General features: G+C 37.6%; 2 protein-coding genes across 3 annotated transcripts in view; both read right to left on the reverse strand.

Annotated features, from left to right (window-relative positions):
* LOC306879751 (enhancer of rudimentary homolog) overlaps nt 1-13,420 on the reverse strand; it is a 1,222,178-nt gene that overhangs the window by 994,436 nt on the left and 214,322 nt on the right. The gene's annotated exons all lie outside the window — the stretch shown is intronic.
* The window catches only part of LOC306879746 (NBAS subunit of NRZ tethering complex), a 199,484-nt gene that overhangs the window by 175,069 nt on the left and 10,995 nt on the right, over nt 1-13,420 (reverse strand). For both annotated transcript variants that reach the window (XM_079432914.1, XM_079432913.1), the window contains exons 10-18: nt 13,040-13,178; nt 6,998-7,063; nt 6,712-6,840; nt 5,713-5,776; nt 5,111-5,304; nt 3,105-3,365; nt 1,564-1,689; nt 1,150-1,301; nt 938-1,075 (exon numbers count right to left, since the gene is read on the reverse strand). In XM_079432914.1, coding sequence (XP_079289040.1) covers nt 938-1,075; nt 1,150-1,301; nt 1,564-1,689; nt 3,105-3,365; nt 5,111-5,304; nt 5,713-5,776; nt 6,712-6,840; nt 6,998-7,063; nt 13,040-13,178 — 1,269 coding nt within the window. The remainder of the gene's footprint in view (nt 1-937; nt 1,076-1,149; nt 1,302-1,563; nt 1,690-3,104; nt 3,366-5,110; nt 5,305-5,712; nt 5,777-6,711; nt 6,841-6,997; nt 7,064-13,039; nt 13,179-13,420) is intronic.

The raw sequence follows: 13,420 nt of genomic DNA on the forward strand, positions 1-13,420 counted from the left end.
AATCATAAAAGCTGTGAAAATGAATCCTAAAATACGTGTCTGTAAAATCACCAACAACTTCCAGAAAGCTGGCGTGATGCTCTGACAATCTACTGTCCTCAGGAGACTTTGACACAGAATTACAGATGCTACACAGCAAGATGCAAACCTCTGACCAGCACCAAAAATAGAAAGGCAAGATTAGAGTTTGCAAAAAAGCACAAAGGTGAGCCAAAAGAGTTCTGGAACTGTGTTTATGGACCGACGAGACAAAGATGAACCTTTATCTAAGTGATGGGAAAGGAAAAATGTGGAGGAAAAAAGGGAACTGCAATGACCCCAAGCATACAGCTTCATCTGTAAAGCATGGTGGAGGTGTTGTCATGGCATGGGCATGCATGGCTGCCTCTGGAACAGGCCCTCTCAACTTTACTGATGAATTAATGTATGATGACAGTAGCAGAATGAATTTGGAAAGGTACAAAACCATCTTGCCTACCAATATTCAAGAAAATGCCACCAGATTAATTGGGAAGTGTTTCATATTGCATCAGGAAAATGACCCAAAACACCCTGCCAGTTCAGTCAAGGAATTTATAAGGGCAAAGAAATGGAAAGTCTTAGATTGCCCAAGTCAATCTCCAGATTTAAATCCGATTGAACATGAATTTCACCAGCTGGAGAGGAGAGTAAAGACAGAAACTCCCCAAAACAAGCAACAATTGGAATTGGCTGCATTAAAGGCTGGGAAAAGCATTTCAAAGGATGAGACCAAGAGTCTGGTGATGTCTATGGGTCACAGACTCTATGGGCCACAGACTTTTGTCTTTACTGTTCCAATACTTATGGAGGGCACTGTATATATAAATTTATTTAAATGCAGCCTAATTATAGAGGTCTTCCTCTAGACAGATGTTCATGCAGCCAACCGACTGTGTGTGTATGTGAGGGAGCCTACTTGCTAAAGTCCACTTTCTTGAGCAGCTCCTGTCTCTTATTGGCTTCCCTCTCTTTTCTTTGCTCCATCTCTTCCTCCATGGAAAGGAAGTCTTCGTATGGAGCATCGTCCAGATCCAAATCACCTGACAAGATGAATCTATGACAAGAGACAACCTGGTTAACATACAGCCAAAGAGGAGATCCGTAGATCTGTCAGGATGGGTCACACACCTGCCCTGGTCTTCTCCATCACCGATGGCGATCAGTGCCTCAAGGTTGGTTCCTTTCAGGCCATACTGCAGGAGCTCTTTGGCCGCATCCACATTCTCTGGAACCCGCTCCACACACTCATGCAGGGCCCATGATCTTTTCTTTATCTTACTCTGTGGGGAAAAAAAAGAACAATTTAAGAACTACTCATACTAAGCACCCATTTTAGTCACAAAAAAAGAATACATCCTTAGGGAATCCTACACTTTAAATGCAAACAAAGAATAATGAAAAAATAATAAAACAAATACATTTACAAGTTTGCATTAAAGCAGAAAACAACTACAGTGGAGGGAAATGCTTGTGATTTTTATGGGTTATTTGCATTGTAAAATGTTTTTGTTACAAATACTGTGGTTAAGGTTAAACTTTTACCAAGTAGTCCTGAATGGAAGCGATGCTGACTGTAGATTTTCTCCACTGTCTCTGATAGACAAGATCAGAATCCAGAGCATATGCATGAGCAAGTGAGAGAGCCTCTCCATACTCCTCATTATCAATCTGTGAACACACACACAATAAAATTAAATCACCAGATAAACTTCTACTGAAAGTGCTCAGTGTTATTAATGGTTCATCTTTAATGGACATCTTCATGCTGTTTCCTGTCTGAATCCCTCCAGCATTCATCTTCCTCTCTCACTTTCATTCCACACTCGGAAGGTTTTGTGAAGCGACTATATGTAAAAGGCTAAGCTCATGAATATTAATAAACGTGTACTGATGTTGCTAGGTACTGTTCAAGGTCTACGTAATCTTTGTAGATCATCTGCTCATGTTACATGAATTGTTATTCTTGTGAAAAGCCTTCACCTTTATTTATAATGAGCAACATAAGGGCGAGTGTGTTTGTTTTTTAAAATGTCATACCAGCTTTTTTTGGCTGTTTTCAAGGCGAAAACCTACATCGAATACTTAAGATAAACCAAACTGGGAATGAAATAGAACCTAAAGATATTTAACCCCATTTTTTTTCTAAAAATACTAAAACTAAAATTTGAATGAACTTAATTAAAAACCTTTCAAATATATTAACAGAATAAATAAAAAAATCTCAGAGTAGTAGATATATTACAATCCCATGAGTGACAGACTGAATTTTCATTTTTTGGTGAACCATCCCTTTACAAAGTACAACAGTCGGGTTCCAGGAGAAAAAAATTCCATGTATTTTCTCCATAAGGGAATTCATTTTTGATGATAACTTTTTCCTGGTGAGTTTTACCCATGACTCTGCTAAGAACTTGCCATCAGAAAATAGCAAATCACATCAAAAGAACTATATAGCACCCACATACTCCCAATGAAGCACTGTGAATGAAAAAGTCTGTCTCCGTAAGCTCTGAAAATAGCATACTTACATTTTATATATGACCCTGAACCACAAAACCAGTCTTAAGTAGCACGGGTCGGGTATATTTGTGCAATAGCCAAAAATACATTGTATGGGTCAAAATTATGGATTTTTCTTTTATGCCAAAAAAATTATTAGGATATTAAATAAAGATTTTGTAAATGTTTCGTGAAGATATTTAGTAAATTTCCCACCATAAATATATCAAAACTTAATTTTGGATTAGTAATATGTTGCTAAGGACTTTTTTGTACCCTCAGATTCCTTATTTTCAAATAGTTGCATCTCGGCCAAATATTGTCCTATCCTAAGAAACCATACATCAATGGGAAGCTTATTAATTTAGATTTCAGATGATGTGTAAATCTCCATTTTGAAAAATTTACCTTTATGACTGGCTTTGTGGTCCAAGGTCACATACAAGAAGTCATAGCAGAAGTTTATTTATTCAGTGAGTAGTTTTCTAATAAGCAGAAAGATGCACAGTCTGCTCATTATAATGACTCTACCAAGCGTACTTGGCTGAGTGTGCGGTTTTGCTCTGTCTTGTTATAGTACTCACCTTCCTCTGGTAGAGCTCCTCTGGTGTGGTGGACCTCAGGCTGACCAGGCGGTAGTTCTTGATAACAGTGCGTGGCCGTTTTCGGGGAGGTGCAAAGCGCTCCATCTCAGTCACGTAGTACAGGCCCTGCTTCACATATCCGAAATAACGCGCCTTTGCGGAAGGCTCTTCGTCCGAGTCGGAGTCATCATCTCCATCGTCCTCTTCACCCATCACGCTGCTCTCCAGACGAGCGCGCTTATGGGCCAGCTTTACCTCACTCTGAGAGGATAGAGAGAGATTGAAAGAGAGAGATTATTTGCTTGGCTGACTCGAGGACAATGAAAAGTTAACTTTCTGGAACAATTTTTTGACTATTTCAAAAAAACAAGATTGGATGATTTTGAATATCGACTTGGAAGACTAATAAACACTGTTTCCGCAGGACACAAACACATTTTCCTGGCAGTACCTGTTTGTTTCTCTCTTTCTCACACACTGAAAATCTATCAAAAAACAGCTGTGTGCTGCATTTCCCTACGGAGGGAGGAAACCGTCAACCGAGCATACAGCCAGAATAAAAACGGACATCTCTCTCATGTTCTCACTTTCCTTCTTTTCTCATCCCTCTGTACTCCCCTCCAGGTTCACATCTCTATAGCTATGAGAGCTTTACAATGGTAAGCACCAAAAAACAATGAGGTGGAGATGGAAGAGATGAGATTTTTTATCTGAGGATGAGGGGCAGTAAAGCACTTTTATGATGATGGCCTGAAGACAGAGAGAGAGTGTCTGAATAGCACGACTTCCTTTACAGATGTAATTATTGTCATCAGCAGCTATGAATGAAAGACAACGTTCTGGAGGGAGAAGTGTGTTGTCACTAGGGCTTAAAATAATATTTTTTTCTTTTGACAATACTGTATTATTGTTCAAAAGTTTCTTATGCTTAAAAGGGCTGCATTTATTTGATCAAAAATAGTGAATACAGTAAAATACCCATTTTTATGGCAAAGCTGAACTTTCCAACTTTTAGCAGTAATATTCCAGTCTTCAGTGTCACATGATCCTTCAGAAATCCTTCTAATATGCTGATTTGGTGATCAAGAAATATTGAGCATTTTTAACTATGTTGAACACATTTCTGCTTGATATTTTTGTGCAAACCATGATATTTGTTTTGTAGGATCTTTGATGACTAGAAAGCTACAAAGAATGTATACATACATATATATATATATATATATATAAGGGATGTAACGATTCACTAAACTCACAATTCGAGCCACGATTTTGGTTTTACGATTCGATTCACGATTTAAGAAATTCTAAATGAAATGTGTCCCTTATATTATTGCTTGGACAAAATGCTGCACGTTTCTTTGTGAAAATGAAATATAACCTTATGGTTATATTTAGTATAATCTTTGGCTCGTAATCATAGCGGAACCACTTTTGGTGCTGTATAGCACTATATCTTGGTGCTTCAGTGGTTCTTCAGCAGTTCTTTGGCATGACTGATGATTTGACAAAGGTGCTGTATAGCACCTTTAAAGCAACAAAAAGAGGAAGTCGTTACAGTCGCATTTTATGCATCCTTGCTAAATAAATGTATTAATCTTTCAACAACAAAAAAACTCTTACCGGCCACAAACTTTTAAACAAATATATTATATTAATAAATGAAAAATGTCATTAGTTTTAGAGTTAATTTTGAGTCCATTAGCTAGTCATTAGTTTTAGAGTTAATTTTGAGTCCATTAGCTGGAGAGTAATCATTTTTTGGAAAACATTTAAATATATTACTCTACAGAGACACTAAAACTAGCTTTAAACTATAACTAGCAAGACCAGGAAGGATCACAATATACAGAAGTCTGATGTTTTTGTGAACATTAATGGCCAATTAAAAAACAATATTTATTTTGTTTCTTAAATTTTCTACTGTCACCAAAATCATCAATTATATCAATAATATTCGATATTCACTGATGAAAACTGATACATATACAGTACAAAAGACACACCTCCAAACTGAGGAAGCCCCCATCATAGGCCGAGGTGACTCGCGGCGAAGTTTCAAACCATTCGCAGGACTTGCCAAGTAAGTTTTTTAATGTGTGCACAGAGGAGACCGTAAGGGCCCCAGAACAGCGGGCTAAAATCAAAGCAGTCTCACTCCACCAGCTCACATCTAGCAGAGACTGGTACAGCTCCTTCTCTGAGAAAGAGACAGAGAAAGAGACAGGTGTTGAGGAAGACAAGACAGAAGAAAAAAAATCTAAATATCATAAATAAAACATTTCACAGACATTCATTCATTTAAAAGTCACCATTCCACAGCTAAACATGATAGATGATTTAGGAGCATCATTTTCAAAGAGGGAACGGAGAAGAAAGCACAAACCGAGGACAAGCAGACAGACAAGCTTTATGAAAACCTGTGATCTAAACCCACAATCAAAATGTCACTGCCTGAATTTAACGCCTCTCCACGAAGACACAAGACGCAGGGCTTTATTAAAGCATTCTTCTCCCTCCCACCGCCTCTGTCTGGACTCACTACATAATTAATAGCACTAGGTAAGTGTAGGAGTAGAAACACATCTAAAGTTGAAGGTCTGGCTACCTTTTATCTTCTTTCTCTTCTCCAGTGAAGTTTTCCATTCAGGGTTGATCTCGTCAAATCCTGGCTAAACGAAACAGAACAAGTAGGAGAGTGTCAAAAAGGATAGCTAGGGGTGTTTTTTTTTTCCTGAAGTGACAGAACACATGCTGATCAGAAAGTGGTGGGCAAATCAGTGGAACACAGCAGCATGACATTGGAAGTTTGAACTTTAAGTGCTACAAAGGAGACACACAAGCGCGTATACGCAAGAACAAACAAATCATCTCATGACATATTGTTGAAAGGTGTGTTCATTTCTAGCTGTGCTGTAGAAAGGGGCACCTCATGGAGGCAGCCAGCTTGAAATCACATGACCAATTGAATACTTTTTTTTTTTTTTTTTTTTATCTCCGTAATTCTTCTTATTAGACACTTGTAAATATTCATGACTTTGTTGTTTTTGTGTAAAGCTACATGCAGACCACTAGGTATAAATTCTAGATACAGGGATTCTCGAACAAGAAAAAATGTAGATCAGGACTTAATTTTGTCCATCGGTAACTGATTGGATTGTTGAATTGTTGTTATTTACTAATTGCTGCAATGATTATGTGAGTGAAAGGACACATGTCATGCCAGTGCACGTCATCAGAGAAGAGATAAAAATATTAATTTTGATATCATGGTAACTTTAATATGCAGAGTCAACAACAATCATATATTGATTGCCCTGAAAAGTATAAACACTGTAGTGCTTTCAAAACATTGCTTTGTTTGTTTGAGAATCCCAAACAGCCCTGCTCGGCAACATTAGCTCAACCAATGGTGTGAGTTTGGGGGGCGTGACTATCTGATTTGCTGACCACTGACAGGCAAGCAGTGTGTTCAAGAAACCTGTTTAAAAACAGTCATTTTTTTCAATTACAGTGATTGGAACAGTGGAGCAGAAATGCATACACTTCAGCTTTAACTCTCTGAAATCGAGCACACACACAAACACACACAGAGTGATTTTATTACTTGTTCCTCTTGTTTCCAGCTGCCTCTCAGTTTGAATGATGGAATATCCCAGAGACTGAGACTGCCAGAGAAGTGGATCACAGCCAGCACTGTGCCATCAGGAGACAGACTCATTCGAAACACGCCATCCTGAGTAAACATACACGTTCAATTAGGCATTAAACTATTTATTCAGAGTTCTTAGTAGAATGAAATTGAGCTTTGGCTTTTATATGCTGTCATACTGGCCCAGAGAGACAGGCAAGAAAATGGCATGCAAAAAAATAAAGTCGACACAAAAAGTCACCTGTTCACTGTTATGCCTGGAGAAAATTCGAAAGCTGGGCATCCTGAAGAATCCTCGCCTCTGGGACTACAAAAGAAAAGGAAATGATGATTCATAACTTCCTTCATGAATATAGGGATGCATTTACATACTAAAATGTGTTATACTGTCACGCAGGCATTTCTGTTTAAAAATACAGGTTAAACTGCTAGCTGGTATTTAAAGGTGCACCAAGTGATTTTTGCCTATTTAGAAATTTCCGCCCCACACGTACGTACGCAACCATCGCAACGACAATCGTGGAAACAAGTGAAGATGACAAGCATATTCAAACAAAAGTCAACACAGATAAGTTGTGTGAAACGAAGCAAAATCAAAGTTACTCACCTATCAAGAAGAAACAACGTAACCTCAGCGTCTCATTCAAGCCCTTCTTGAGTTCTCTCCACCGCTGGAAAGCTGCTCCGATATTTACGCAGGTCCTACCTCTTGCCTGATGGTAACCCTTCTTTTTAATGTTTTGTTTCCCACATATTTCCCTCTTTTTTATCTGCCATCTCTCTCTATCTATAGTTGATCTGCTAATTTCTAGTGATCGACCGATATTGATTTTTTATAACCGATACCGATACCAATTATTTGCATGTCTATGTGCCCGATAACCGATATGCAGAACCGATATTTATTTACTGTTATAAAGTAAATAAATGACTGCGTGAAGTAAGTCCATACTTCACTTTGGTTTTTCCTCATTTCAGTCATCTTAACAAAAAATGTTTTGAGAATTAGCAGTCTTTCACGCAGGGCTCTAGACTCATTCTTCCCACTGATCTCACTTTTGCGCACGAGCACATAATTTGGTTGCAATTTGTTTTTTGTTTTTGCTACAACATTTGATTAATCAATGCATGCTGATGAACTTTTATCATAGTTTATAGTTATATGGTAACGAAAGTTTTCAACATTCAACTCGTTCTTTTTCATCTGTATTATTTGTGATTTAAATTTTGTGAACAGGAATTTCTTTTTTCGTGCGCTTTTTACTTTCAAATTTGCGATCTTGGTGTCACATTTTACAAGAAAAGATCATTGTCTGTTTTGCTTATATCTATACACCTTTAACTTTTTAAGACTAAAACAAAAGATGGATTCATTGTTATTCTTAATTAAAAAGCGCAACAACAATAAAACAGTACGTTGACAATGACAAACTCTTACATAACATTTATCAACAAAAACGAATAAGACGAGGCATGGCATAGGACACACCACATGCTGTACTATATACCTAGTATATTACAGAATGTTTAGCAAACTCTGAGGAAGCAAATAAATATTAATATATATTTTTTTTTAATTAAGGAAAGCCTCCATAGCATAACCTGAGGTAAACAGCAAAGATAACAAGCTTCTCAAAACGAAAACAAAAAGAAAAGTAAAACTAAACTGGCTGTAGCTGACAGGAGTTTTTTCTACAAGAATACCACCACGTTCACCTTCTCTGGTTTAAGAAGCGGTCTTTTACTTTAGTTTGAAAACAAATCCATCCGTTGCGCTCCATCCGCGACGCGCACCTTCACGCTCGTGCTGACGCGGCGAGTATAAACCAGGCTCTACCCACTAAGCGCTCGGCTGAAAGCACCTCTCTTCACGTGATCAGTGAAATCTGACTCCTGCTATAATGTGCTGCGGCTGGCAGCGCGCGCTGTATGAAGCAGATGCTTTGGAGTAGCGCAGACCATGCACTCGTACAAATGCGACCACGTCAAATTTTAACTCGCAAACAATTACCATTTTGGTCGCAGTCTAGAGCCCTGTCATGTTCAATTTAATCTTCGTATTACAACAATAAAAAAACATTTTATTTATAAAAAGCTTTAGCAGCAACACTAATATTAGCAGTAAGCAAAATTAACATAGAAAGTCTAATGTTTTCAAATGGAGAAAATAAAGGAAAGGAGTCATATCAACTTAATTTTTAACTACAGTTTTAGTAGGTTTATAAGCTGTTTAATAGGATAAAGAGTGAAGAATAATTCACTGGATAATGTTAATTCACGGAATAATATTCTCTGGAATATTGGAATATAACAAGCATTGTATTTTATTGCATTTCTCAACTGGCATGCTCTAAATTATGCTGCTGACAGCGCGGTTTATCTATGCATTTACACAGAACTATAGGCTACTCAAACTGCGATCGATCGCGGAGATAATAAATAATTAATTTCCATAGAGTTGTATTAATTTAGATGTTTATAAACGAAATAATGGTTATATAGTAAGTGTTAATACAATTTAAGGTGCTTCAAAAAAGTGAATCTTGTTAAAAGTTACATGCGGTGTCCGAGCTGGAGCATTTCTTGAGCATCAACTGCTGAGTGAACTGCAATATGAAAGCGGCTTCACGAGACTAATGATGAGCATATAGACAACAGAGAGAGAATTACATTCAATGCTTTTCTTTCCAACATGCAATCATTCATGGCTGTATTATTTAATTCATGCAAAGTTACGTCTTTATTGGGAGAGGACTCGACGGATTATCTATGTGACTCCGACTTCACGAGACTAATAGACCACAGAGAGAATTAAATTCAGCGCTTTTATTTCCACCATGTGCTAATTCATGGCTGTGTTATTTCAGGCAAAGTTATAGCCTATCTTTATAGGGACAGGGCTTGACAGAGTATCTTATTTATCATATTTCTTAGAGCCAAGTTGCATTTAAACTATATATCAGGCATTTATGTAATACATCTAATTTGTGCATTAATGCCTGTAATATTAAATAGTTTACTAACTACAGCAAATCAAGTACCTGCACACCGTTGCTGTCTCGTCTCCCCTCAGATGCGCTGCAATTGCGATCCTGCGCGCAATTCTGAAAACGTCCACAAGATGGCGGTGTTTATCGGGGAATCCGATATTACAAAACCGATATTCGATTATGGAAAAATGCTTAAATATCGGGAAAACTATCGGTAAATCGATATATCGGTCGATCTCTACTAATTTCTGTCCTGTGCACTCAAATTGAGCGCTCTCTTTCTATCATTGCAAGACACACACCCTTACTGCTGATTGGCTACAAGAGTTTTTGGGGACTTGGTCCGACGCTGTGGTCAAAAGCGTTTTAAATAAAAATCACTTAGTGCACCTTTAACTGCAACAAAGCAGCTACCAGCTGGTCATATTAGTTTAAGGTTATCAAGCTGGTTTCTGGAACATGCTAGCTGGTAACCAATAACTGGTAACCAATAACTAAAATGGACCACTTAGAAACCAAAAAGATACAATGAACAGATTTTATGTAAGATTAAACACATTTTTGAAATGACATGAGGAGTCAAAATATTTAGATATCAAACATATTTATTCTGTCTCTTTTTGCAAAACTTTTAATTGCTGCTGAATACTATGAACAAAAATCAGCAGGCTACATAAAAACTTGGCTCGATTAAGAGCTGTTTGTGTGCAAAATAGAGCTGCACAATTCTGGATTTGTTTTAGTTTATTTATTTATTTATTTTAAATAAATGGAGGTTGTAGTTCTCACATAATTCTGAAGAAAAACATATTAGACAACTAAACAAAATCTCATAGAATTTATGAATGGAATGATTCAATGACACACTTAAGATTTACTTGTTTCATTACTGGATGAATCAGTGATTTTGAATGAATCTCTTGAACGAATGATTCAAAGATAAATGTGTCCCTGTACCACAATAAATGTTTTGAGATTTATACACTGAGAAACTGAATAAATAAGCTTTCCATTGATGTATGATTTGTTAGGATTGGACAATATTTGGCCGAGATCCAACTATTTGAAAAATTGGACTCTGAGGGTGCAAAAAAAATTCTAAATATTGAGAAAATCGCTTTTAAAGCTGTCCAAATGAAGTTCTTAACAATGCATATTACTAATCAAAAATGAAGTTTTGATATATTTACGGTAGGACATTTACAAAATATGTTCATGGAACAAGATCTTTACAAGATATCCTAATGATTTTTGGCATAAACAAATCTATAATTTTGGCCCATACAATATACTGTATTGTTGACTATTGCTACGCATGACTGTTTTTGTGGTCCAGGGTCACCAGTACATTTTTAACAGCCCCTTATCACCACCTAAAAAAGATGTGCACACAGGAATTAATAGGCGGAATTGAAATTGATCTGATTCCTGACCTTAAGTATCCAATTCTGGAATTGGAATTGATTTTCAAATCCCAACCCTAGTAGTAGTTGGGTAAATGTACAATGGTAAACAGGAGACTACACCAAATATATTTTTTGCATTCCCATTTGCTCAAACAGCAAAAGGAAAACTTCAAAATATTGTTTTCAAGTCTCAAAAAGAGACTGTTAACTGTGGGTATCGGAGCGAATCAGACAATTTAAGAACATCAGAACATCGTTGAAACAAAGCCGAATTCCACAAAGAGGCCCAAGACAACAGGATGTTCATAAATCAGATCCTAGCACGAGCCAGTCTGAACTTTTTCAAGAACTTTTTTTTTTTTTCGTCTCCTGTGTCCACCAAGATGGCGCCGCTGTGTTCGGACGCCGTTCGGGTCGCTCCGCTGAGATTTTGCTTCAACTTTCTTTTTTACTTACTTTTACTTTCTCTTTTTACACTTTTCACGTCGGCACCCTACATTTCACTGCTGGTTATACTCTGTATAATTGTGTATGTGACAAATAAAACTCTTGAATCTTGAATCTGTGTCAGCATAGTGCCATTTTGGAGAATATCCACTGGACGCAAGCAGTGTGTCAGCCGCGCCACAAGGATGTGCTATTTTCATTCAATTCAAAGCATAAACAAATGTAGAAGATGTATCCTTGTGGTGTGCCTGACACAGAACTTCGTACGCTGCTGGCGTCTAGTGGATATTCTCCAAAATGGCGCTACGCTGACACAGAGACGACAAATTGTTGAATAAAATCGTTTTTTTGTTTGTTTTCTTTGCGCAGAAAAAGCGTTCTCGTCGATTCATTAAATTCAGATTAAACCACTGATGGCAGATGGACTATTCTGACGATGCTTTTCATACTTTTATGGACCTTGACAATGCAATTTACCATGCAGTCAATGGGACAGTCACAAGCCTCCCGGTTTTCACCCAAAATATCTTAAATTGTGTTCCGAAGACGAACAAAGCTTTTACGAGTTCGGAACGACATGGGGGTAAGTGATTAATGACAAAATTTTCATTTTGGGGTGGAGTATCCCTTTAAACTCATCCTTTCCTCACTTTCTCTCTTTCTGAAACTTGTATGAATGTGTGAATGCGTGTGTTCATGTGTTATTAGTTATGGCTTAGATTTATCCAATAAAGCCTTGTTTATACTGAAAAGAAGTATCTTGTGTTTTGTGCTTACAAGTTAATCTTGTTACTGTGCTAATTAAGTGTTTTCACTATATTTTGGATTTTAATATCCATTGTAGAGTTGATGTTATACGGCTCGTTCAATGACTCGCTGGCCGACTCAGTGATCCGCCGTAGAACAGCGATTCTGTTCAAATTCCCTATAAAACTATAATAGATTCCCTTTGAGCTAAATTGACCTGTTTCCCTTACAAACGAAAATCAGAGGACAGAGCGATGTCAAATCTATTGTCACTCCCACAGCTATAGTAGAAACACCCACACAGAAACCGTATTTTATTTTTTTAAATAAAAACAAAACAATTGCAGAATTTACTATGCTAATGACCATTGAAATGCATCACAGTCAGTGAAAAGGGTCCATTGCTATCAGAACACCTAAGCAAGTGCATAGCAACACTTGACAAACAAACAACCACAACACCCTAACATCAAGAAAGTTTTTTTTTTTTTTTTTCTGTTAAAGCTCCACTTCATTAGTCTTTTTTTTCTCAGTGGGAAACTAGTAAGATCAAAGCCATGATCAGAGACCTGATACACCCAATAATGTTTTTTTATTCATTTATTTTAAATTTTTTTGGTGAAAGAGTGCATGTCATGGATGCTGGATCATCAGTACATTAATATTCCCTTACATGTCTAAAGTCAGACTCACCGCACAGATGTCATCCTCATAACTGGTGACCTGTTTATAGTGAGGTGACCCTGACAACACCCTCCACGCTGTGATCCCGCAGCGGCTCGCCCTGGACACATTAGTGTCTCCAGACTCACACCCTCCCACCAGCAGCAACCTGAGGGACACACAAACACATCAGCAGCATGAGTCAGAGGAAAACACGCACACACACAGAGCACCTCAGCCCGCTTATGAGGACGAAGTAGTCCTTGAGGGGCTGATGAAACAGGAAACGGATCTGATCTGATCTACACATGTGAACAGCACATACAAACAAATGTACATACACACACACACACACACACACACACACACACACCTCTACACACTATATATAAAGACTGCCCCCATGTGGCA

The sequence above is a fragment of the Barbus barbus genome (assembly GCF_936440315.1).
Source record: "Barbus barbus genome assembly, chromosome: 14".
NCBI classification, from domain to species: domain Eukaryota; kingdom Metazoa; phylum Chordata; class Actinopteri; order Cypriniformes; family Cyprinidae; genus Barbus; species Barbus barbus.